The sequence below is a fragment of the Coregonus clupeaformis genome, chromosome 4 (assembly GCF_020615455.1).
Source record: "Coregonus clupeaformis isolate EN_2021a chromosome 4, ASM2061545v1, whole genome shotgun sequence".
NCBI lineage: Eukaryota > Metazoa > Chordata > Actinopteri > Salmoniformes > Salmonidae > Coregonus > Coregonus clupeaformis.
The window spans coordinates 5063946-5091942 of NC_059195.1; the positions used below are offsets into that span (position 1 = coordinate 5063946).

The 27997-nt window shown below is 41.1% G+C and overlaps 1 protein-coding gene and 2 long non-coding RNA genes across 4 annotated transcripts in view; 1 reads left to right on the top strand and 2 right to left on the bottom strand.

Moving 5' to 3' along the window:
- Nucleotides 1-27997, top strand: part of LOC121550703 (melanophilin-like) — a 167270-nt gene that overhangs the window by 63893 nt on the left and 75380 nt on the right. Inside the window, exons 6-8 of one of the 2 annotated variants that reach the window (XM_041863064.2) lie at nucleotides 730-788; nucleotides 21028-21208; nucleotides 23969-24222. In XM_041863064.2, the coding sequence (XP_041718998.1) occupies nucleotides 730-788; nucleotides 21028-21208; nucleotides 23969-24222 (494 nt within the window). The remainder of the gene's footprint in view (nucleotides 1-729; nucleotides 789-21027; nucleotides 21209-23968; nucleotides 24223-27997) is intronic. The other variant, XM_041863070.2, reaches the window with a different exon arrangement.
- Nucleotides 11275-11784, bottom strand: LOC121550734. The gene is made up of 2 exons (XR_005996980.1): nucleotides 11664-11784; nucleotides 11275-11548 (listed from the first exon to the last, which is right to left on the bottom strand). It is a non-coding gene; the product is annotated as an uncharacterized LOC121550734 (long non-coding RNA).
- LOC121550726 lies at nucleotides 18778-26928 on the bottom strand. Its single transcript, XR_005996978.2, has 4 exons — nucleotides 26664-26928; nucleotides 20048-20109; nucleotides 19593-19716; nucleotides 18778-19136 (listed from the first exon to the last, which is right to left on the bottom strand). It is a non-coding gene; the product is annotated as an uncharacterized LOC121550726 (long non-coding RNA).

A 27997-nucleotide genomic window follows, 5' to 3' on the forward strand; every position in this document is an offset into this window, starting at 1 on the left:
CGGTGGTGTCAGAGGAAGGACCTAAAAATGGTCAAAGACTCCAGCCACCCTAGTCATAGACTGTTCTCTCTGCTCCCCCACGGCAAGTGGTACCAGAGCGCCAAGTCTTTGTCCAAAAGGTTTTTAACAGCTTCCACCCCCTCTTTTACGCTGCTGTTTATTATATATGCATAGTCACTTTAACTCTACCAACATGTACATATTGCCTAAATTACTTTGACTAACCGGTGCCCCCGCGCATTGACTTTGTACCGGTACCCCCTGTATATAGCCTCCCTACTGTTATTTTTTTACTTAACAGTTATTTTTCTTAAAACTGCATTGTTGGTTAAGGGCTTGTAAGTAAGCATTTCACTGTAAGGTCTACAACTGTTGTATTCGGCACGTGGCAAAAAACATTTGATTTGATTTTGATTTGATTTGAAAACATTTCTAAAAACATAATTCCACTTTGACATTATGGGTTATTGTGTGTAGGCCAGTGACACAACATCTAAATGTAATCAATGTTAAATTCAGGCTGTAACACAACAAATTGTGGAAAAGGTCAAGGGGTGTGAATACTTTCTTAAGGCACTGTATTATGTACTGTGTGTATGCATGTACCTAATGTACTTAAACGTGCACTGTTTTGCCCAGCACAGTTGCCTTTTGAGGGATAATTGAAGTGATATGGAATTGAATTAAATAAATGTCTTAAACTCACACAAGACACTTCTCCCTCCTCAGCAGATCTCTATGATGAGAACAACATGGACACCGTGGCAGATGGACGACACTACAGAGCGGTATTGCCCACTCTCTATTCTTCCTGAATTACAGTATTACCTTTTTCACACTACCGAGCCAAACTGTACTGGGCTGGCCTGGGTTCACATACACCAAAGTTCCTAGAACTGTACGCGAAAGGACAATATAAAGAGAAAATATCAGAGCCAGCACAGTATGGTTCGGGTTGGCCCTATATTGTGAATCAGTCAATTGTGTCCTTGACTGTTTATGTTGGTGGGTAGAGGATATCCCTCTATGTCAGTGTTTCTTAGCTTGGGTCCTCGGGTGTGCCCGAGTGTTGCACATTTCTGTTCTAGCTCTGCATTAACACATGCGATTCAACTAACAAAGTGTCTTGATGAATAGTGGAATAGTTGAGTCAGTTGTGCTTGTGCTGGGCTAAAACAAACATGTACAACCTTACCCGATGAATGATTTTGGGAAACGTTTCTTTGTGGTATACTGTACATTCCATATCTTCATAAAACAAACACAAAACATAAACGTAAAAGAAACAGTGACTCATTAGTGTGCATTCAGCAGTATTTGGCATCTTTTTAAATGTTGCTGGGTCTTCTCAATGGTAATCCACGCTGAAGCATTGAGACCTTGACACAAAGTAACGTGTATACACAAATGAAAATATCACATTTACATAAGTATTCAGACCCTTTACTCAGTAGTTCCGTGTAGCTCAGTTGGTAGAGCATGGCGCTTGCAACGCCAGGGTTGTGGGTTTGATTCCCACGGGGGGGCCAGTATGATAAAAAAATATATATATATGTATGCACTCACTAACTGTAAGTCGCTCTGGATAAGAGCGTCTGCTAAATGACGTAATGTAAAATGAAAACCTAGTCTAACTCTTGAGATATGCAGACTACAGTGCCTGCTTTATGTCTTTTAAGTTTTTATATGTTTGTTTTAACCCTCATACAACCAACTGGGGTCATTTTGACCCCAAAGGCATATTTTTGATCATAGCCCAAAGGTGGTTTATTCAATTCTTCCAATATTTCATGACTTTGTCAATGGATTTTTTTATTTATTAAGACACCTAATTCAGCCTGTAGTAATTTGATAAATAGGACCTTTATTTGAATATAGGTTTATCTGGGGACATAATTACAAATTATCTATACCACCAGAGGTATGAAATAAGTCTGTTTTGGTTATTCTTTATTTCAGATAACATTATTTACATGTCTAATGATGTTTTTATAAGAATTAAGTTGATATTTTGCTATGATTGTTGCTTTTTCTAATAGTTTCTTCTTGGGGTCAAAATGACCCCAGTTGGTAATCCATGTATGTATCCGTGATTTTGACCAGATAGACATATCATCTGCTGAGATAATACACCCCATGTACACGGCTAAGATTGTACTTTTCTATACCACGTATCGTATGACTGTACAAAACGAAATTACCTTATTTATGTGCATATACAAATCTGCCAATGGTATAAATACTTGATATAATTTCAATACAGAACTCAGATACACTCTGAATCTACATAGAGAGGTGTATTGGTGTGTATTCTCTGAAAATTAGTTATTTTAGGGCAAATCTAAAAAAATATATATATTAATTTGAAATTGGAGACATAATATTAAGTTATACATATCCTCTGAAGGTGGAGGGGGACCTGTATTAGTGATTGTGACCAGATAGACAGATCACCTGCACAGAAGGAGCACCTTGTGTACTCACCTATGGCTATAACTGGTTATAACTAGGTATGACGGTGTGCAAAATTAAAATTAACTCACATATATGCATAGTTGCAGTCAAAATAGCAAATAAAAGTATGTCAGTGGTAATTGTAATTTCCACTCAGGATCAATGGATGAATCACTTTTTTTCAATAAAATTAAGCATATTAAAAATGTTGGTGTACCGCCCCTGAATATGGCAAAATTAGTATTTACTTCAAAATTCTAAAAGCTAAATGATACTACAATCAAATTATGTAAAATCAGCTTTTTAGTAGATTGTAATTTGGAGAAAAGATGGTCACACTTTATTTGATGGTCATACTATCAACAAACTATCTGTTGATAAACAATTGTTTCTTAAGGTTAAGGTTAGGGTTAGGGTAAGGATAAGGTTTAGAATAAGGGTTAGGATAAGGCTTAAGGTTAGGCTAGTGTTCGGGTTAGTAGATAGTTAGTTGAAATGTTACTGATAGTCTGTAGATCTCTACAGATGGACTGTCCAAATAAAGTGTTACCAAAGGCTGCACATTATTTAAGGGGAAAATGTATATTTTCATTTGACGGAATATGCAAATTAACTGTAGCTGAAATAAGTCTGTTTTGGTTATTCTTTATTTCAGATAACATTATTTACATGTCTAATTATGTTTTTATAAGAATTTAGTTGATATTTTGCTATGATTGTTGCTTTTTCCAATAGTTTCTTCTTGGGGTCAAAATGACCCCAGTTGGTAATCCATGTATGTATAATACAGTATGTTGGTAGTATGAGGGTTAAGTTGCTTGTACAGGTCTTTTTGAATGTTTGAGACACCTAAGTTCATGTTTATGGTTGAGACATTCCTGTGTGCAAGTAAAGGTGAATTCAGACTTCAAAAAGTGGACATGTTTGTACAGCCCCTTTATAAAAATGAATGTAGGCCCATAGTTTAGGAAAAGGCTGAAATTATATATCAACCATAAGTCATTTAATTGGTCCTACAAGAATGCTATGTGGTCTTGTATGGCTCAGTTGGTATAGCATGTCGCTTGCACCTCCAGGGTTGTGTGTTTCGATTCCCGGGACATCCCATATGTGAAATGTATACATGCATGACTGTAAGTCGCTTTGGATAAAAGCATCTGCTAAATGATATATATACTGTATATATTATTTTATTTATATTATTATACTATGTAGCACCTTCTGTATCATCGGCCTAAGCTAGGCGGTCTAAACTGTAGATTCCCTAATCTTTCATCATACAGATCTACCCATGCCCTGTTGTTTGACAGTTGGGATGATTTATAGATCTGGTCATTTGTGCTGACCCTTGTGAATGAGCAGCTGGTCAGTGTTAAGGCATTGCAGAACCAGCGCTGGCCCGGTGCATCATGGGTAAATAAATACCAGGCTGTCATAGATCATGTCACACATTAAAGAGTCCCAGGGTGCATCACAAATGGCACTCTATTCCCTATATAGTGCCCTTCTTTTGACCAATGCTGATGGGCCCTGGTCAATAGTAGTGCACTACATAGGTAATAGGGTGCATTTTAGGACGCAGTCCCAGAAATGTCAAGTGTATGAGAAAAGTGATAGAGAGACCCTGTAGTGTCTCCTGCTGGTTTTTGTTATGACTGTTGTACAGTCTAGATTGGTTGTTTAGTTCCAAATCACAATGAATAACCAACACTAAGCACTTTCTCTCATTGTTGTCTGCTGACACAATAATCCTTGGCTCATATTCACAAAGTGTCGAGTAGGAGTGCTTATATAGGATCAGTTTTGTCTTTTAGATCATAATGAATAAGATAATATGGACCTGATCCTAGATCAGCACTCCTACTCTGAGATGCTTTGTGAATATGGGCCATTGTGTCCAAGTTTAGAAATGTAATATCACATATCCATGTATGTAGTGTAGCCTATGATTTAAACCTAATTTTGTTGTTGCAATTTAAGTGATAGTGAATACTGCTGTTTTCATGTTTATGACCACAACTTTTCCATGGTCTTACCAGTACCTCCTGCTTTGGTTACCTTGTGAAAGACAGTGATAGAGAGGGAGAGCACCCTCAAGTGGTGTAAGCAGAAAAAGTAATTTGAATGACTCAGGGACACATGAGCCAGTGTAGTTGGGTAAAATGCTTTTTTCTGCTTATGAACTGTTAATTTCTGAAACAACTCAAATCCCATCTTCAAGAGCCTCAGTTTAGCATATGGTGATCCTTTGTTATTCCAAAAAAGAAAAGGTGACACCATCTCCCATAAATGACCACAACAACAAACTTATGGTGATATTTCCATCATATGGTGATATTTACTCAAGGAACATTGTCCTCATTGTCATTCAACATATGGCAGCCCACCCAAAGCCATGGGAATGATGCATTTGCATGGCCTGCATAATATCCGTCATTTAGCAAACACTTTTATCAAACCCATGTCCCTAGCATTGCAAGTGCTGTGCTCTACCAACTGAGCCACACAGGGAGCCACACGTGCATTCCTTATTGACTCATACAGTATTGGAAAGAAGAACATCTGTTGTCACATTCAGTAAAAGCATAATCTTCCTAAAAGAACATGTCAGCATGGTAATGCTTATTTGACCAATGCTAACCCCACTGGTATACACATTAAGAGGGAAAGGTTGTATTCCAGGTATAAGGTTCTCTAATTTGAAAAAGGACACTTTTTGTTGGGACACCAATGGTCCCCTCCAGAGCTCTTGAGGGAGTGTGTCTCAGTAGTTGTTATTAGTGGAGAGTTGTCACTTCTCACCGCCTTTACCCATCTTTGGTGTCCTCCCTGTCTCCTCTCCGCTCTCCTGGTTCTATGTGTGACGGTGTCTTTATCTCTACTCTCCTGAAGATGAAAAAGGCCAAACGACTGCTCACTGTGCACCCCGTCGATTTCGGTCTGGATCTTAACTACTCCACCCACTCTCTGTCTCAACGAGAGTCCTGTCAGGTACTGTCTCGAAGAAAAAGTCCTCTGTCCCCCTTAGACTCTCTCTTAGCCCTTGCTAGTCAATTTGATGTCAAAATAAAAAGATACACCCATATAACCACACAAAGCATGCATAGATACACACACAGACACACATTTTTGTTTTACTATCGTTGTGGGGACCAAACAATTGATTCCCATTAAAAATCCTATTTTCCCTAACCCTAACCCTAATTGTAACCCTAAACCTAATCCCTATGCCTAAAATAGCATTTTTTATGTCCCCACTTGTCAGAATTTTCCATGTTTTACTATCCTTGTGAGGCCTCTGGTCCAAACACACACACACACACACACACACACACACACACACACACACACACACATTAGTGTCTTTCTTGGCATTAACTTTAAAACAGTAACTATATTAAATTGGCCATATTTCTATATCTATTGTTTTATTCAAGCAGTCTAGTCAGCATGGTTTCCTTGGTTTCGCTTTCAAAGTGGAAAAGTGGACAATAATTCTTAACTGTGAATGTTGAGTTGCTCTATGAAGTCTGGAACACATTTGGGCTTGATTCAATAAAACAATCACATTGTAGCAGCCAGATACACTAGGGGAGGCCCAAAATATCTCCAGACCTACACTACCGGTCAAAAGTTTTAGAACACCTACTCATTCAAGGGTTTTTCTTTATTTTTACTATTGTCTACATTGTAGAATAATAGTGAAGACATAAAAACTATGAAATAACACATATGGAATCATGTAGTAACTAAAAAAGTATTAAACAAATCAAAATATATTTTATATTTGAGATTCTTCAAATAGCCAGCCTTTGCCTTGATGACAGCTTTGCACACTTTTGGCATTCTCTCAACCAGCTTCACCTGGAAAGCTTTTCCAACAGTCTTGAAGGAGTTCCCACATATGCTGAGCACTTGTTGGCTGCTTTTCCTTCACTCTGCAGTCCGACTCATCCCAAACCATCTCAATTTGGTTGAGGTCGGGGGATTGTGGAGGCCAGGTCATCTAATGCAGCACTCCATCACTCTCTTTCTTGGTAAAATAGCCCTTACACAGCCTGGAGGTGTGTTTGGTCATTGTCCTGTTGAAAAACAAATGATAGTCCCGCTAAGCCCAAACCAGATGAGATGGCGTATCGCTGCAGAATGCTGTGGTAGCCATGCTGGTTAAGTGTGAAGTACGGTGGAAAATACACATGCGGAGATCATCCGTTCACCCACACGCGTCTCACAAAGAAACGGCGGTTGGAACCAAAAATCTCCAATTTGGACTCCAGACCAAAGGACACATTTCCACCGGTCTAATATCCATTGCTTGTGTTTCTTGGCCCAAGCAAGTCTCTTCTTATTATTGGTGTCCTTTATTAGTGGTTTCTTTGCAGCAATTCGACCATGAAGGCCTGATTCACACAGTCTCCTCTGAACAGTTGATGTTGAGATGTGTCTGTTACTTGAACTCTGTGAAGCATTTACTTGGACTGCAATTTCTGAGGCTGGTAACTCTAATGAACTTATTCTCTGCAGCAGAGGTAACTCTGGGTCTTCCATTCCTGTGGCGGTCCTCATGAGAGCCAGTTTCATCATAGCGCTTGATGGTTTTTGCGACTGCACTTGAACTTTCAAAGTTCTTGAAATGTTCCGTATTGACTGACCTTCATGTCTTAAAGTAATGATGGACTGTCATTTCTCTTTACTTATTTGAGCTGTTCTTGCCATAATATGGACTTGGTCTTTTACCAAATAGGGATATCTTCTGTATACCCCCCTACCTTGTCACAACACAACTGATTGGCTCAAACGCATTAAGAAGGAAAGGAATTCCACAAATTAACTTTTAAGAAGGCGCACATGTTAATTGCAATGCATTTCAATTGACTACCTCATGAAGCTGGTTGAGAGAATGCCAAGAGTGTGCAAAGCTATCATCAAGGCAAAGGGTCGCTATTTGAAGAATCTGAAATATAAAATACATTTTGATTTGTTTTATAATAATAATAATAATAATATGCCATTTAGCAGACGCTTTTATCCAAAGCGACTTACAGTCATGCGTGCATACATTTTTGTGTATGGGTGGTCCAGGGGTTCGAACCCACTACCCTGGCGTTACAAGCGCCGTGCTCTACCAGCTGAGCTACAGAGGACCACATCTACAATGTAGAAAATAGTAAAAATAAAGAAAAACCCTTGATTGAGTAGGTGTTCTAAAACTTTTGACCTGTAGTGTATGTACACTACTTGACTTTATGTGCTAGGGCTAACATTGCATTTTTGTGAGCAACAGGTCCGCACTTTGTAAATACAAGGGATTGTAGCTACAATAGCCTGACTGCTCTTGTTTATTGTCAATTTGTCAGTTGGTTATTGTAACTGTTGTGAATGGGCGGTATACCGTATATACCATAAACCGGGGTATTTGGAAATAGCCAGGGGATGGTTTTTCAATACCATTAAAACTATTTCTTAGAAGTTTTTCAATATTTTGTTATATTTGTAGCTACTTTTTAAGTAATTACCTGCAGTCAACTTGTGCAATACATTACGAGATAAAGCAGATCACATTCTTCATTTCACCTGTCACATTATTTTACATTATGAAGCTTACCATAGTTCCCCGGTAACAGTTGAACCAGTCATGCGTTTGTAAATAGCACAAAGGATGAAAGAGGGAGCGGGTGAGTCCAGCTGTGTATTGACAGGGGTCGTGTTTTATATTGAAAGTCAACAGTGTTTTTTTGCTTCAATAGAGTGATCAGGGACGTGCAACTATAGTTTTCCTTCCCTTCACAGAAAATACATTAGTGCAACACATTCGGCAGAAAATAGCTTAATTTTCATCAGATGACAAAAGCAGTGCAATGCTTTTTGGCTGGCAGCCACACAAGTAGCCTAAATGAGCTTACAATGAAAAAGCAAGGTATGTTTTGCAAAAACGATGCATGACCATCATATTTCTGTTTATCATAAAAAAATTATGTAGCCAGCTGCATGTCCTAATATTTTGTTTAAAGTTCATCTTGAATTTTACCAGAGAAAAGTAGGCTGGCTACACTGAGAAAAAAGTAGGTCTACCAAGTACCAGAGGAAAAAGCTACACATCAGTCAGAGCGCACTGTCTGCTGATAGAATGCCCATTTGTGAATTCTCATCCAAGTGGAGAAGTGCAACAGAAGAACAAAGTTAGTCTGACGCAGAGTAGAAATTACAATAAGAAGCATTTTAGATCTGCGTTTACAATGCGCAGCAAGAGATTTCTTACACGTTTTCATATATCCAGAAAAATGCATGTAAAAATTTTTATAAATTGATTTGCATTTTAATGAGGGAAATAAGTATTTGACCCCCTCTCAATCAGAAAGATTTCTGGCTCCCAGGTGTCTTTTATACAGGTAACGAGCTGAGATTAGGAGCACACTCTTAAGAGTGCTCCTAATCTCATCTTGTTACCTGTATAAAAGACACCTGTCCACAGAAGCAATCAATCAATCAGATTCCAAACTCTCCACCATGGCCAAGACGAAAGAGCTCTCCAAGGATGTCAGGGACAAGATGGTAGACCTAAACAAGGCTGGAATGGGCTACAAGACCATCGCCAAGCAGCTTGGTGAGAAGGTGACAACAGTTGGTGCGATTATTCGCAAATGGAAGAAACACAAAATAACTGTCAATCTCCCTCGGCCTGGGGCTCCATGCAAGATCTCACCTCGTGGAGTTGTAATGATCATGAGAACGGTGAGGAATCAGCCCAGAATTACACGGGAGGATCTTGTCAATGATCTCAAGGCAGCTGAGACCATAGTCACCAAGAAAACAATTGGTAACACACTACGCCGTGAAGGACTGAAATCCTGCAGTGCCCGCAAGGTCCCCCTGCTCAAGTAAGCACATATACAGGTCCGTCTGAAGTTTGCCAATGAACATCTGAATGAATCAGAGGAGAACTGGGTGAAAGTGTTGTGGTCAGATGAGACCAAAATCGCGCTCTTTGGCATCAACTCAACTCGCTGTGTTTGGAGGAGGAGGAATGCTGCCTATGACCCCAAGAACACCATCCCCACCGTCAAACATGGAGGTGGAAACGTTATGCTTTGGGGGTGTTTTTCTGTTAAGGGGACAGGACAACTTCACCGCATCAAAGGGACGATGGACGGGGCCATGTACCGTCAAATCTTGGGTGAGAACCTCCTTCCCTCAGCCAGGGCATTGAAAATGGGTCGTGGATGGGTATTCCAGCATGACAATGACCCAAAACACACAGCCAAGGCAACAAAGGAGTGGCTCAAGAAGAAGCACATTAAGGTCCTGGAGTGGCCTAGCCAGTCTCCAGACCTTAATCCCATAGAAAATCTGTGGAGGGAGCTGAAGGTTCGAGTTGCCAAACGTCAGCCTCGAAACCTTAATGACCTGGAGAAGATCTGCAAAGAGGAGTGGGACAAAATCCCTCCTGAGATGTGTGCAAACCTGGTGGCCAACTACAAGAAACATCTTACCTCTTTGATTGCCAACAAGGGTTTTGCCACCAAGTACTAAGTCGTGTCTTGCAGAGGGGTCAAATACTTATTTCCCTCATTAAAATGCAAATCAATTTATAACATTTGTGACATGCGTTTTTCTGGATTTTTTTGTTGTTATTCTGTCTCTCACTGTTCAAATAAACCTACCATTAAAATTATAGACTGATCATGTCTTTGTCAGTGGGCAAACGTACAAAATCAGCAGGGGATCAAATACTTTTTTCCCTCACTATATGCCTCCTCGTCTGTATACCTGAAGACACCAACACAAAAGTGAGCAGTTCAGTCATCTGCACCCAATACAGCTAGCCTTCAACAAATTCTTATAGCCTACAGTACATATTCTTACCTCTTTATTGACTGATATCCATTGAATTGTGTCCATTTTCTGTTTTAGAAAGATTTGCACAAATATGAAAAGATGGATAGTGTCATCAGAAAACAATATCAATTTAGATCATACAAGGGACAAACCTTACCTTAAACACTTTTTAATTTTTAATTTAAGTGCCTGCACCTGCTGTCCTTTCAAATTCAAATCCAAATGTTTCAGTTGGGCAGTTAGTTTCCTGCATGAACCTCCACCAACTTAGGAGGTTCCTCGATGAACCCCACCTCCTATGGGGGTTTTGGAATAACTTTTTGGGTGCAATTTTCAGTCCCAAGAACCCTAAAGGTTCTTTGAAGATCTTAGAAGAACCCTTGTTGAACCCTTAATTTTTAGAGTGTACTTTGCATCCTTCTCCAACACGGCTGAGTGGCATGTTTCAGGACTTTCCAGAGGGACGCAACACATCAAACTCCTGAGTTTTCTGGCTTTTCATGACACTTACTGTAAGCATAAAAATTAACGATTGGCATAATCTGGGCATGCAGGACATGACATAACAGTAACACACAGTAAAATATCTTTAACAGTCAGAATCTAAAATGTGGTAGCAAAGGCATGTTTGCTCCTCTGCCCCTTCATATTGAAATGAACTTAGCTAGCTAAAACAACTACCGGTAGCCATATCTATGAATAAAAATAGAAGAGGTTTTACAATTGAGATCTTTTGTCTCTCGATTGTAAAACCTCGTCCTTTTAGTCGTAGATATGGCTAGCTACTAAACAGCAAGCTACAACGTTACAACCAGCCTTGAGAAAGTAGATAACAGTTTATTACTAAAATATAAATGAGTATGAATAATTTACATCAAATAAAACTAATTTCAGTGATGTGCATTGACAAACAATGAAAATATTGTTGGAGTTTGTGTTGCAGAGATGCACTTGGAAAGTGAAGGAAGAAATACACAAGATGGGTTGAATAAATGTATATATAATATTTTAGACTTTGATTTTTTTTACAAATTGCATATCAAAACAAACAAAACAAACAATTAAATCTCGACCTCCGTCCCTATATTGTCACAGAAATCACAATAGAAATCCAGCTCCACAGCCACCTCGATCCCACTGCACACACCTGCAGTGGAACCAGTGTCAAAGCACACCCATGGCACCTCAGACTCACACTCCTGCGGGGAGCTTGCAGGCGGATCACGCTCCCCGCAGCGAGCACAGCAGGTGGTGTCTTCTTTTATAAAACAAAAATCAAATTGATTAACATGGTTTGCAAATGTAGAAATACTACAGCAACAATAGTAATTGATACAACTGAGAGAGAGAAAAACCAACAGATTACGAAGTACCTGAGGGTGGTGCCATGGTTGGCGTGACAGAGGTGGCCGGTGGAGCTTTTCTGTGCTGCAGTTGAGATAAAAGTAGTGTTAGACAGAGCATGTCAATAACTCTGGAGGAAGCTGCAGAAGTTTTGGAGGAGGTGGACATACCTTGAGGGCTGGTGCTATGGACTGTAGATATATAAAGTGAGATAAAAAAAACAACAACATTGCAGTTCTTTTTTTTTATCATACTTTAACATATGTTTACTTGTGAAGGTGGCTGTATTCGAATTGCAGGGGGCAGGGACACCAGACGAGGCTGTTGTGGTGGTGTGACCAGGGGAGATGGAGGAGGCAGTTGGTCCAGAGGAGGCCGCTTCGGTGGTGACAGACAGGAGAGGTGGTGTGCATCGTGGTGGTGGACGAAACCTCTGACGATGGCTTGGAGGAGCTGGTGTTTGTAGTGGTGGGGTTGAGGGGACGACTATGGTGTGGCCGGGAGAGCAGGCACGTGGCCTTCTTTTGCAGCTGTGGGCTCCGGCGGCTCCTACAGGTGTTGCACACTGGGAGGCACTGGCGGTGGTGATGCAGCTGTCAGGAGTGGTTCCAGCGGGGGGTTCAGCAGAGGCGATGTCGTCGACGATCTCATCCATAGCAGCCCTCTCCTGTGCCCTCTGTGTTCTGAGGGCTGCCCTTTCCTTTGCCCTCTCCTTCTCACCCCTCTGCTGCCACCGGCAAGTCTTTTGTATCAGTCTGGCCGATACTTCAGGACAGTAAGGATGTGCCCCAGGTCCTTCGCTATCAGCCCCCCCCCTCTATTAGGGGGTGCTCTTCTAGGGATGTGACTGAAGCAGGGGCTGGGACTGGAGCAGGAGCTGAGGGTCCTCCTGTGGTTCCAGGAGAGGCGGTGCTGGGAGATGGCAATAAACAGGACCCTTCGATGGCTGAAGAGTCAAAAGGGAAGAGGCAACACTTCTTAAACCCTTCCACCACATAGCGCATGTCCTTGCAGTGCTGGTACGGGTAGCGTTTGTTTACCATGTAGGAGTGGTCAAAATGGCTGAAGTCTCAAGCTACCTTGGAGAACTCAGCCTTTAAAGTGCCAAAGTATGCCACATCCAGCGGCTGCAGGACATGGGTGCAGTGTGGTGGAAGACAAAGAAGTATAACCCCTTCCCTTAGTGCCGCTGAGAGCACCTCCGGGTCTATGTGGCTCTTGTGCCCATAGAAGAGGAGAATGAGAGGGCGCGCCTTCCCTGCATGCTTAATGAAGTGTTGAAACTACTTCCTGAACAGGTCACCATCAATGTAGCCACTGTTGGACCGTCCATACAAGGCTTGGGGGGGGTCTCCCAGTGTGTAGTGGCCGAAAGATAACCGGGGGGACATCCTCCCCAGCTGTGTTGAAGCAGGCCAGCACTGTGATGTGCTCCTTCGTCCCTGGAGCCTGCTGGTACACATGTTTTGCGCCCCGGGGAGCCAGGACTTTGTTCCTGCTCTTATCGCTACGAAACCCAGACTCATCGCATTTATAGATTTGTCTGGGTTTCTCCCTCAACCCACTCTCCTCCAAGTGCTTCTCATAAGAAGTGAAGAAGGTGTTCATCGTCGGACGTGTGACACACTCAGCTCTCCCCCTGTCCAGTGTGTCCTGCCTCCTAATGCTCAGAATCTTGTGCCTCCTGAACATTTCCCACCACCTCTTCCCCAGTGGTGGGATTGTCTCCCCTGGGTGCCAAAACCTAGAATAGAATAGAATATAAAATTGTCCATCCAGGATGAAAATGTTTATTTTGGCATCATCATACACATACACATTTACATCACACACAGTCAGTCCAGCATTCTACATACATAAACACATAGAACACCAAATACCTGCGTATTTCATCAGCCTCTGTCTGGTGAATGGGAACCCATGGCTGGCGCAGTAGATACAGTACTGCACCAGATAATTTTCAACCTCTGGTGCATGCAATGTGGGTGGTCCACTGCAACAACCATGAGTCAGCTGGCCGCTCAGCCTGTCCGCCAGGGTCTGCCGAGGTACACCATGCACCTTGGTAGATAAGAAAATACAACTGTTATTAGCAGATAACATTCACATACACGTGGTAATCTCCTAAAAACGAAAGATGCCTAACCTCGGCAGCCTGGCGGATAGCCATCCCTGCCCCGCAGTCCTCCATGGCATGGAACATGTCCACCTACTCCACTGCTTCCTCTTAACCTTCTCCATGCTGTGGTAGGAAATACATGTAGTTAAATAACTTGCCATTCTATACACATTTTAGAAAGATACCTCTATCTGAATATGTATAAACATTTACAATTCAAAACTAAGGCATTGAAAGGTGATGATGAAAGGTTTCACAATAACTGAAAGTGTACACACATTTTTTGTTTGACGCTGTCTAATGAAAATGTGTGTCCCAACTAGTTTAATATTGATGCATACATTGTAACGTTTGACTAAATACTGCCTCTATGTAGCCGTTGTAAGATGAAACATAGCCAACAGTGATAGGTGTCAAAAAGTTCATGGTTTAAAGATCAAAATACATTTTTACAGATTGCGCAAATGCACCCGGCAGACGACTCCAATTTTGATACGGTAAAGCTGGACAACATTCAGCTGTTTTTGGGATATGTATTATCTAACACAATTTCTTTCCTTTTATGGTTACTAAGCAGTTCTATCAACATTTAGCAACTAAGCTATCAACATTAGCAAATCCGTTAGCTATATTTCAGAGGTTAAAAGTTGGATATTAAATGTGTGGTCTGACGCGCAGTCAAATTTTGTCCCACAAAATATGTATTCGGAAATTATTTGTTCAGAACCTTTCTCTTTTTCCACATTTTTGTTACGTTACAGCCTTATTCTAAAATGTATTAAATTATATTTTTCCCTCATCAATCTACACACAATACCCCATAATGACAAAGCGATAACTGTTTTTTTGAATTTTTTGTAAATGTTAAAAATAAAACAATAAAAATATGTATTTACATAAGTATTCAGACCCTTTGCTATGAGACTCGAAATTGAGCTCAGGTGCATCCTTTTTCCATTGATCATCTTTGACATGTTTCTACAACTTGATTGGAGTCCACCTGTGGTAAATTCAATTGATTGGACATGATTTGGAAAGGCACACACCTGTCTATATAAGGTTCCACAGTTGACAGTGCATGACAGAGCAAAAACCAAGCCATGAGGTCGAAGGAATTGTCCGTATAGCTGTGTCAAGGCACAGATCTGGGGAAGGGTACAAAAAAAATTCTGCAGCATTTAAGGTCCCCAAGAACACAGTGGCCTCCATCATTCTTAAATGGAAGAAGTTTGGAACCACCAAGACTCTTCCTAGAGCTGGCCGCCCGGTCAAACTGAGCAATAGGGAGAGAAGGGCCTTGGTCAGGGAGGTGACCAAGAACTCGATGGTCACTCTGCCAGAGCTCCAGAGTTCCTCTGTGGAGATGGGAGAACCTCCCAGAAGGACAACCATCTCTGCAGCACTCCACCAATCAGGCCTTTATGGTAGAGTTGCCAGACAGAAGTCACTCCTCAGTTAAAGGCACGACAGCAGTTTGCCAAAAGGCACCTAAAGGACTCTCAGACCATGAGAAACAAGATTCTCTGGTGGTGGCAGCATCATCCTGTGGGGATGTTTTTCAGCGGCAGGGACTGGGAGATTAGTCAGGGTCGAGGGAAAGATGAGAGCAAAGTACAGAGAGATCCTTGCTGAAATATTGCTCCAGAGCGCTCTGGACCTCAGATTGGGGCGAAGGTTCACCTTCCAACAGGACAATGACCCTAAGCACACAGCCAAGACAACGCAAGAGTGGCTTCGGGACAAGTCTCTGAATGTCCTTGAGTGATCCAGCCAGAGCCCAGACTTGAACCCGATCTAACATCTCTGGAGAGACCTGAAAATAGCTGTGCAGTGATGCTCCCCATCCAACCTGACAGAGCTTGAGAGGATCTGCAGAGAATAATGGGAGAAACTCCCCAAATACAGGTGTGCCAAGCTTGTAGCGTCATACCCAAGAAGACTCAAGGCTGTAATCACTGCAAAAGGTGCTACAACAAAGTACTGAGTAAAGGGTCTGAATACTTGTGATATTTCAGTTGTTGTTTTTTAATAAATTAGCAAACATTTCTAAAAACCTGTTTTTGCTTTGTCATTATGTGATATTGTGTGTAGATTGATGAGGGAAAAAAAACTATTTAATCCATTTTAGAATAAGGCTGTAACGTAACATTTTTGGGAAACAGTTTGAATACTTTCCGAATGCACTGTATATTACTTTTTTGAAAACCCTCATAACCTAACTTAACTTACATAAATTGTAATGAAAATCGGTTGTCAGCTAGCTAGAATGGTGTATTTAGTCGCAAAACGTACCATTATTTTCCAGTTCATTTATATTTTGAGCTTGAGGTGACTTAGACCTCCAACGTCCAAAGTTAGGCGGTGTCCGATGTTGGAGGGAAATTAACTAGGATTCCAAACAGATGTAAATAACAAGTATTGCATATCCAGCAAGCTAGCTAGCTATGTTTACTAGGAAACTGTGAAGAGAAACAATAATACAATTTACTTTAGTAAATCTCTAAAACTGAAGCTGGTTTTACAATAAGTATATTTGGCTAAGCATGCTTGATAGGCATGGCTGTAGGTAGATACTGTCTGCCTACCTACATATCTGTAAGGTCTGTTCACTGTACAACGGTTGAGGGTTATGCCATATTTCTTTATATTAGGCTAGATATTGTTGTAAATGTAATCTCTGTGCCTGTGCACATGTATGCATGTTCAACTAGTCTACCCTAATGTTGATGCTATGCTGGCACGGTTCCACTGTTGTTCAAACTGTACAATAGAGTATAATTTTTTTTTTCTTCTGTCATACAAAATATACTGTGTGGTGTCTGGGCTTCTTCCTGGAGTGGATTCTAGATACAGAAAAATAATTCCTTTGCCTGCGTATGTCATTGTAGTAGAACTGAATCCCCTGAACTGAATTCCTCTCGAGGAATTAGACATTATGCTGGATTTCAAGCAGATTACTCATGAGGAGCTGAATGGCAGTTTGATCATGACAACACTCCTCCCATAGCTTTACAAGTATTCCCTGAACTTACTGTATGTTTCTTTGGAATGGCAATTTGATCATGACCACCTCTTCCATCATTTGCTGATCACGTGTTCTCTTAGCTACAGATTGTTACACCAGATAATGTGATTTAACCAAATCTTTTTGGTATACATTACTGGGAGTTACAGGATAGGTACTGTGGTGTAGCACAGAATTTTCAACCAACCTTAGCGATGGCATCTTCATCCTCGATTCGGGGAAACAGGAGTCTCATAATGTCAGTGTCCATTTGCAGGGAATCAGTTTGAATTTAGAAAATGCTCCGTTATTAAAATAAATATTTGTTTTGCTCCATAAAGTAATCCAACAATATGTGCGCTGCCATCGTGTCTATTTCAAGTCTTCTCACTCATTGATCGAGACAGGTCTCTGTCATCATGACAATATGTCGTCAAAAATCTTTGGGTAAATCACATTATCTGGTGTAAAAATATGTAGCTACAGTTTTCTGCACTTGCGTGCCTCTACACCTGAGACACACTCGGACACACTGAACTGTACTACACTGTTCAGAATTTTACAAATATCTTTGGATATCTGAATGTCTAGCATCTGTTTGATGCCACAGAGCCCTGTATAGCTTATATAAATATATTATGTGAATCCATAAGGGCAGACACATTTCAAAGATTGATAGAAGAGATCCATATTCATTTTATGGTGGGTTTTAAACCTAGTTTCCATGTGTTTGATGCCATTCCATTAGCTCCGCTCCGGACATTATTATGAGCCGTCCTCCCCTCAGCAGCCTCCTGTGTGTTCTACATGCTCTTATGCTGAGCCACACTGGCTGCGTTTACACAGGCAGCCCAATTCTGATATTTTTTCCACTAATTGGTTTTAATCACATCAGATCTTTTTCAGAACTGATCTGATTGGTAAGGCTGACACCATTTAGTCGACTGGTCGATTGTTTGGTCGATGGGCTGTTGGTCGACTGAGATTCTTAGTCGAGTATTGGCAAATATATTTAAACAAATGATGGTACACTAGACACTGTCTGATTCACGCCTGTCTGAGTGGACTAATCCATTGCAGAGGGGATGGCACACCAGTATCACCAGTAGTACACTTACCGTAATTACCATAGTTTCTAAGCTACAATGTTTGTTTGGTTATGGTCATTTCTGTTAATGCATTCAATATATTATTATTACAGTCTTACCATTGTCATTGTAGGAGTGGACACGTTGTTTGCAGAGCGCACAACCTAGGCTACACTTGGGAGGAAAAAGTTTTGGTTTATTTCATTCCATTTCCGAGTTGTCAATTTATTCATTGTGTTTTGTTTGGAGCGCTTCTGTCAATCTTGAGTAAGGACACGCACCTGATTACGCATAGAACTAGGCCTAGGCTACCTGGCCTGTTATAAATGTGCCCATTTAGGAATCTGATACTATTTCTGATTGTCTTAACTCACCATCACTGTGGAGCTTCTCAAAGTAATTTTTTCTTTGCCTCAAAAAGCAAGTAAACTTAGTATGTTTTTACATCCATTGAGAATGACAATAGTTCCTCAACGTAGCCTATTTAAAAAATTTTGATCACCACTCAGCATGAAAGGGGAAAATATGTCATGCTCTGATCCAGTGGAAAAAAGGCCTACCTGATTACTTCTTATCCCTTGCGCAAATAGCCTACAACTGTGTCTGTCTGTCCGGAGCTCACTGGTATGGGAAACTCTGAGGGCCCAGAATATTTTATACAGTGTTGCAAGTTTGCTAGCATTAGTTTCAGGCCTGACCCAAGTTAATAGTTGATACTATGTTTCAAGTTCCTTGCAGACCAATGCGTAGCCAATGTGATTTATAGGATATTTATTTTTATCAGGATATTTTCTACCTGCGGGCTGCAATGTTTTTATTTATTGGCTTTATATAGGCTATTTTTACATATTGGCAATGGCAATAGAAGTTACTTTTAGATTTGTATCATTTTCATTTAGATAGAATTTTGATTAACCACATGCCATTGATTTTGAGATATGAAGACAGGTTTTTTTCTTCTGGTTAGGCTATATTGATCTCTGGCTCCCTCTTTAGTAATTTGTGTGTCTTGATTTATAATTGCAGTGCTTAAAGCGTCAGGCAAGGTAAAAAATTATCAGAATTGGGCTGCCAGTGTAAACACAGCCATAGTCCTTTATCCGGCTTCGGTAGACTGGCAATTGTGTTCGGCATGGTGAGCTGGGGAAGCTAAGACTCTTTGTGCTTATGGCGATGGGCTTGTCCTGTCTGCAGTGAACGGCCAGCTGGATAAGACTCTGACGAAAGTGGTGTAGGGCTTCTTAACCACCAACTGTCCTCTTGCCGAAGATGTGTTGGTGCTGCACGAGTCCTGGAAAGACATGGTTGTGGTGTTAGCATTTTACACTTTTTGTGAAAGTCACGTAGGGCAACACGCCTTTGTTGGTAAAGGTATCAACCGAATGGGACTGGCTAGCTTATTGTTTAGGAACAATGAGGGGACATTGGGAGCTGCTTTTGATGGGAAAGATCAGTCAACAAAGTGAATGGGCTGGGGGGGCTAAAGAAGGTCTTAGAAGGCAGTTCTTACACAGTATGAATACACAACAACACATTTATTGTCTAAGCACAACCCTGCACAACCCAAACCCCATCAAGGTACTGTCTGTAAACCTCCCCCAGCACATTTACTTTGATAGATCATTCTTGTCAATAGTAGCCCTTTGCAGGGGAATTTTGTAGACATGTCTTTGTATTGTGTTTTGAAAATCTGCAGACAGAAGAATGAGGTGGTTGTGTCATTACTGATGTAGCCTTCATTTTATACCTTTCAATGCCTCTTGCTGGTTTCTGTCCCACAATCTTGTTGTGCTCCATAACTTCAAGGTGTGTCCGCTCCCTCATGCTTGTGTACCCAAAATCCCCCCTTTGGGGTATTTTTTTGCAGGGCACTATGTAAGTTTTACAAAAAGAAAAGGTAAAAAGAGAAGAGGGGTAGACTAAATTGATAAAAACAATTTTTAAAAGGAGTGGTTGTCCCACTGGCTATCCTAAATTGAATGCACCAATTTGTAAGTCGCTCTGGATAAGAGTGTCTGCTAAATGACTTAAATGTCAAATGTAAATGGTCTGAAAGTTATTCTGTGGTTCTCAGGCTACCTCTAACCACCTGTTACCCCATAACACAAACCATAGAAACACTACCCAATTCATGTTTATACCCTGCTTACTGTAAATTCAGCTATCTTAGCCGTTAGCTTGTAAATATTTTGTCCAACTTACCTTCACCTTGTGCAGAGCTAGGGGTTAGAAGCGCATGTTGGTGGAATCAGATTCTGTACCACCTACAACAGGATACAGAACAATACACAATTTAACCACCCCACTAATTGTATTGATCTCGCTAGCTAAGCATACCTAACATGGACATTTTAATATTGTTAGCTAACTAGCGTCACTAAATTAGCAGCAAGATTGCTAGCCAGCTGAGACTGGCTGAGAATCACCTAACCAACCATAGACGATTTATACACATTCATCATTGCTACCAACACACAAACAGAGAGTGAGTTAGCTATATCGACAGTTCTATTTTTAGTAACTGAGTGTTTTCCAAAAAAGGGTGGAATAGAAAGCTATCAAATTCAGATACCAAATAAGAGTAACATTAGCTAGCTTACGTTAGCTAATGTCAGTCAAAGATAGAACGAACAAACAATCATGTTTACTCTGCTGAAGGTAGCTAACATTCTAGCAGTGACTACCAGTATCATGCCATAAGCTAAATTGATTGACTGTGTATACCAAAAGATAGCTATTTGATTTAGCTCATGGCTTTCAGAGTTCAATACAGGACTGTAAAGTTAGCTAGCAAGCTAACTTACCCAGCTAGTCCAGCTAGGCTAGCTAACTTCCAGATTACACCAGTGAAATGAAAATGTGTGAGCTCTAGCTTTTGGTTTGGATAATTGTGATGTTTATGATAAAAACGTTTTGTTGTTTATATAGTAATGACTATATGCCGTGCCAGAGCCAGGGTGAAATTCCCCTTTAATCCTAAAACTAAACCTAAACTTAACCAATTTCTATCCTTAAGATCTGCCAGCTGAATATACACTTCCTAACCATCATTTATGGGAACATCAAGCACCACTGTAACCTGTAATTGGAGATTGTATTTTGGAAGATTCTGAAGATTACAGAGATATTATATATTATTGTTTTATGGTGACTGAGAGACATGGTGGTGGTGATGTCTCCAGAGTCCACAGAGCAGTCTGGAGGGAGGCACACGGGAGTCTCTGACAGCCGAGGCTGACATGGCCTGCATGTTCCAGCAGATCCTGGAGGAGCAGGGTGAGAGAGACCCCGAGTTCAACACTGAGATCCTCCACAGCCGCCAGATGAGTCTGCTGGACAAGCCGGCGTGCTTCAGTGAGGACGGTGAGGACTACACCACGTGTGTTGGACGTACACGCCCACTAACATAAACGTATTCTATTGTATATATTAATGTAGGTCCTCATTAATATTAGGACACAAAGTACATACACATACATACAATGTAGGCAAGGATCAAGCCCAAATGCCTTAACTATTCTTAGGGTTGAAAGGGTGGGTACAGTGCCTTCGGAAAGTATTCAGACCCCATAACTTTTCCCAAAGTTTTTTTTAGGTTACAGCCTTATTCTAAAATTGATTATATTGTTTTTTCCCCTCAGAAATCTACCCCATAATGACAAAGCAAAACAATTAAAAACGGAAATATCACATTTACATAAGTATTCAGACCCTTTACTCAGTAGACCCGTGTAGCTCAGTTGGTAGAGCATGGCGTTTGCAACGCCAGGGTTGTGGGTTCGATTCCCACGGGGAGCCAGTATGAAAATGTATGCACACACTAACTGTAAGTCGCTCTGGATAAGAGCGTCTGCTAAATGACTAAAATGTAAATGTAAATGTACTCTGTTGAAGCACCTTTAGCAGCGATTACAGCCTCGAGTCTTCTTGGGTATGACGCTACAAGCTTGGCACACCTGTATTTGGGGAGTTTCTCCCATTCCTCTCAGCAGATCCTCTCAAGCTCTGTCAGGTTGGATGGGGAGTGTTGCTGCACAGCTATTTTCAGGTCTCTCCAGAGATGTTCGATCGGGTTCAAGTCCGGGCTCTGGCTGGGCCACTCAAGGACATTCAGAGACCTGTCCCGAAGCCACTCCTGCGTTGTCTTGGCTGTGTGCTTAGGGTCGTTGTCCTGTTGAAAGGTGAACCTTCGCCCCAGTCTGAAGTCCTGAGCACTCTGGAGCAGGTTTTCATCAAGGACCTCTCTGTACTTTGCTCCGTTCATCTTTGCCTCGATCCTGACTAGTCTCCCAGTCCCTGCCGCTGAAAAACATCCCCACAGGATGATGCTGCCACCACCACGCTTCACGGTAGGGATGGTGTCAGGTTTCCTCCAGACGTGACGCTTGGCATTCAGGCCAAAGAGTTCAATCTTGCTTTCATCAGACCAGACAATCTTGTTTCTCATGGTCTGAGAGTCTTTAGGGGCCTTTTGGCAAACTCCAAGCGGGCTGTCATGTGCCTTTTACTGAGGAGTGGCTTCCGTCTGCCCACTCTACCATAAAGGCCTGATTGGTGGAGTGCTGCAGAGATGGTTGTAATTCTGGAAGGTTCTCCCATCTCCACAGATGAACTCTAGAGCTCTGTCAGTGTGACCATCGGGTTCTTGGTCACCTCCCAGACCAAGGCCCTTCTCCCCTGATTGCTCAGTTTGGCCGGGCGGCCAGCTCTAGGAAGAGTCTTGGTGGTTCTAAACTTCTTCCATCTAAGAATGATGGAGGCCACTGTGTTCTTGGGGACTTTCAATGCTGCAGAAATGTTTTGGTACCCTTCCCCAGATCTGTGCCTCGACACAATCCTGTCTCGAAGCTCTACGGACAATTCCTTTGACCTTATTGCTTGTTTTTTCTCTGATATGCACTGTCAACTATGGGACCTTATATAGACGGGTGTGTGCCTTTCCAAATCATGTCCAATCAATTGAATTTACCACAGGTGGACTCCAATCAAGTTGTAGAAACATCTCAAGCACCTGACCTCAATTTAATGTCTCATAGCAAAGGGTCTGAATGCCTACGTAAATAAGGTATCTGTTTTTTATTTTCAATAAATTGGCAACATCTCTAAAAACCTGTTTTCACTTTGTCATTATGGGGTATTGTGTGTAATTGCTGAGGAATTTGAATTTATTTAATCAATTTTAGAATAAGGCTGTAACGTAACAAAATATGGAAAAAGTCAAGGGGTCTGTAATACTTTCCGAAGGCACTGGAACTTTTTAAGTTTACCATTACACTACCCGAATTTTGGTAACGTCCAAGTTTTTAAAATTAATTTTAACAGATGACATAGTGGCATTTTCGGGTACTTCAGATTATCACAGGTGTCTGATTATCTCTGGCCCTCTGTCTGGCCTCGTAAAATGTATAAAATAATACAATTAGATGATTTAAAAATACAAAATTGAATGGCAAAGCTGTAAAACATTATCCTAAATATAAACCATCAACGTAGTGAATACCATTGGTGTTTAATATTAGGGTTTCAGCATGAAATATTTTTTTTACAATTTCAATATGTCTTTGTTGTAAATGTTTTGGCGCCAAACTGGTGGCAGTTGTGAAAAAAGTCAATAGACGGAAGAGATGCATCTCATTGAAAACAATGCCATTGTTGATTAGATGCTTTTTTCATTAATTAGGCTATTTTCTCTTGAACCAAAACTCATGGACAATATGGAAACATATATAAAAAACGAATACTATATATAAATACATTTTTTTAAAGTTATTCAAGTACAAATGACCAAAGTTACCATAGATTGCCATAGATTACTTTGGTATTTCATTTGATAAATTACCGGTAGCTTTGCAACCCTTGCTGTGCTTGATTGAGCTTGCCTGGAGCAAAATGGAATAGTCCCAAAAGTGCAAACCCAACCTATCTGGCACTCAATATGGTATTCCAGTACTCCAATACTATTTGAACCAAGAATGCACTCTGGCAAGAATGCACTCTGCTCTAGAGGTGAAAAATAGAATGACATAACTGATCACCCAAAAGGTACACATGTTATTGCACTTGATACATAATCTCTTGCTCTTTCCTACACGGACATGGAATCCATAATAATAACTTCACTAGGCCCCCCCGTCTATGAACTCTCTATTCGGCCAGACGAGGTGCCGTACCCAGGGAACTGGATGATGCGGGCACGATCCTTCTCCAGGATGAGCCAGTCTTCGAGTTCCAGTGCCAACAACGGGCACCTCCGCAGCAGCGGACAACTGTATGGCCTGGAGGACTCGGAGGAAGAGGAAGAGTACCAGCGTCTGCCGTCGCGCCGACGTAGCCACTTCTCCTCACAGGAAAGCCTCAACCACGGGGCGCCGCCACAGGTAAAGGACACACACACTAAGGGGCTCCGCTCCGCCAGATGTATAGGACATTGGAAATGACACACCCACAAACACCATGGGACTCCAACTAGGTTTGCAGGATGGAGGATGTCTATAATGAATAACAAATGAATAGATAACCATCCATTAAGACCAACTGTCTTGCCAGGATAAGTGTATGTAAGGCTGTGTTTACACAGGCAGATCAATTCTGATATTTTTCCACTAAATGGTATTTTGACCAATCAGATCAGCTCTTCAGCCAATAATTGGGCAAAAGATCAGAATTGGACTGCCTGTGTAAACGCAACCTGAGTGTCTAATCTTGCATAATCGTTGGAGTCTTATGCTTAGAGTGGATGTCGGTGCTATAACATAGACGGGAAGAGATCACTTGAGCTGAGTTGCTTTGAGATTCTCATGCACGCATTCACCCAGGGTCCCCACTAACAAAGGGAACAACATCATTGTGACATATGGAGTGATGGAGAGGAGACACAGCTGTTGATCAGACAGGAGAAGAGGATATTGCATCATATTCATATGTTACTACTGACTCCGACCTTTACGGTGCCTATCATAAATATTCACCCACCTTGGATTTCTTAACATGTTATTGTGTTACAAAGTGGGATTAACCCTATCAGACCCGAGACTCCAGCAAAAAACGACATTTCCTTTATCTGACTTTCATTTATCTGCATGTCCAACCCCTATATTTAGCCTCACAATTAAGTTTTCAGGACAACCAGGGATACAAGTAGAACACAAAACAATTTGACATAAACTGTTGCATTCATGAGTTTTATTGACAATGTGTCTGGATCGCTCAAGTGAGCCGTAAGACCGATGTTCCTAATTCACAGGAGAGACGTTTGAAAAAAAAATATGTTTTTTCATAGCAATGCTTTTTCGGGGGGGGGGGGGGGGCTTCTTGAACATGTGAACTTTCATGAAACAAAGGATTCTTCCTGGCTAGCCTTGATTGGCTGAGATAATGGAAGGGCTGGTCATGCCGAGAAATGAGTCCTGATTGGTCTGCCATGCTACAGGGTACTGTCTATAACATAATGGGGGCTTCCCTGATCAGTAGTAGTCTACCGCAGATTTAAAAAAAAGATAATAGCAATGGACAACTGCAAACCAGTTGCTACAGCTCTCAACAACATTGCGACCCTGAATTTAACTGGCGCTATCGACAAAGCTCAGTGGGAGAATGTTGTGATTGACTACTTTCTGGAGGACGACGACTGACTCTCTCAGACTCTGAAAATGATTCAGATGATGAACAAATCCTTGACTTTGGTAACAACAACACTGTCATTGAACCAGACATTGCAGAGTTTTCTGATGACAGTGATGGGGAAGAAACGGAGATCAATGTTATTGAACACTGTCAGTGTGAACTGGAGCGACATGACACAACTTCCCAAGAAAACTGAGCAGAAGAAATGCAAACAACAGAGGACCTTTTACTTAAAGATGCACTATGGAGAAATGCACCGCCATTTCCTGGTTGCTAAAATGATAATAGCTAGACTAGTTTAAGTTTGTGACAAAACAAGCAAGTAGAGTGTAGAGAATCATTGTACCATCTAAACCGCTGATAAATATATTTTCTATAACCAAAAATGTGACCGACCGACTCGATCTTATGTAGCAAAATTTGAAAATGTGTTTTTTACATTGGATAAAAGTAGAGACTCAGAGCTAGAAAATGGTACATCATACACTACAGTTAAGGAACAATGGGAAAGTAATTGCTTTGAAAGTTGATAAACTTGTAACCTCACTTTTAAGAAAATTGCCTTGAATGTTTTGGTAAACCTACTGGAGAGCTCTTCTTTGTCTACACCCATTCAGCATCGTTCACACCCTCTTAAGCTTTAGCCCCAACCATCTCTTTAAAGATTCATATGAGAGGCCATGTACTAAACAACAAAGACTTTTAGAACTTGGACACTGTCTCATTGGCCTAACATTATATCCTAATTTGACTTTGGTACAGGTAATGTTCTTCACATTACCGTCTCTGGTAAACACATACTATATCAAATCAAATCAAAGTTTAATTGTCACATGCTCAGAAAACAGAAAGTGTAGTGAAATGGTTACTTGCATAGTGGAGTCTTTTGTTTAGACATGTAGCTAGCTAGCTAGCTAAACAATTAACCATAATCCCAACTCATAACGTTACTACCCTGCATGAATCCGCAGGTAGCTAACCAACCAGGTTCAATGTTAGCTAGCTAGCTAACATTAGGCTATAACTAGCAATGCAAATGGTTCTGAGATACAAATAATTTTACTACACAGATCATACACGTAATGTTAGCTAGCGAGCCAGCCAGCTAACGTTAGCTAGCTAACAGTACACTTTAACTTGAAATGAAAACAACTTTCTGACTAAATTAGTAGCTTATAATATCTGAAAATCTTACCCATATACATGGATGATGCTACTCCCGCTCTGTCACGGCTGCCATGGTTGACCTTAGTTTGAAGATGTAATCTGTGTGTTCTCTTTTTGACTCCCGGATATTTGCAATCAAATGCCAGAATTTTCTCCATCTCCTTAGCTATCATAATCTAATTCCAACTGATTTTAAAACTCGGTCCTCCAGAAAGTGGAGAGTAACACTTTTGCAGTTCTACTACTATGTGATATCATTCAAAAAAGCAGTGTTAGAAATTATTACATACACATCTTCTTCTTCTTCTGTGGGTTTTATGGCGGACTACAACCCAAAAATATGTATTGCCGCCACCAACTGGACGGATTGAAAAACCAAAACAAGGTAAAAAGAAAATCCATACATGATTAGGAAACTAACTTAATCCACGCAAATAAAATTAGTACATTGACAAAAACAAAACTCCAGCTACTTCCTTCTTTCAAATCTCCATATCTCTCTTCTCAGGCTCTAGGTTCTGAGAGGGTGGTACGGCTTGTGACAATATTCCAGGTAATTCTTCCGCCGCCACATCCACAATGATATCTATTTTCCTGCACCGTCTCTCCACCTTGGCAGTATCATTAATCACCATAGCTATAAAGGGCACACAGTCCACCTTCTTAACCTTTAAAATGTCAGGGTCCTGCTGGTGAAAGGCAACCCCTGCAGCCTGCAGTGAAGGCCAATCCACCACCATGGACTCTTCAGGAGCATCATTCAAACACTCAACCCTTTCACCAGCAGGTTAGGCATCTGTTTCTCAAACTAAACACTCTAATGTATTTGTCCTCTTGCTCAGATGTGCACCGGGGCCTCCCACTCCTCTTTCTATTCTGATTAGAGCCAGTTTGTGCTGTTCTGTGAAGGGAGTAGTACACAGCGTTGTATGAGATCTTCAGTTTCTTGGCAATTTCTGGCATACAATAGCCTTCATTTCTCAGAACAAGAATAGATTGACGAGTTTCAGAAGAAAGTTATTTGTTTCTGGTCATTTTGAGCCTGTAATCGAACCCACAATTGCTGATGCTCCAGATACTCAACTAGTCTCAAGAAGGCCAGTTTAATTGCTTCTTTAATCACCACAACAGTTTTCATCTGTGCTAACATAATTGCAAAAGGGTTTTCTAATGATCAATTAGCCTTTTAAAATGATAAACTTGGACTAGCAAACACAACGTGCCATTGGAACACAGGACTGATGGTTGCTTATAATTGGCCTCTGTACGCCTATGTAGATATTCCATAAAAAATCTGCCGTCTCCAGCTACAATAGCCATTTACAACATGAACAATGTCTACACTGTATTTCTGATCAATTT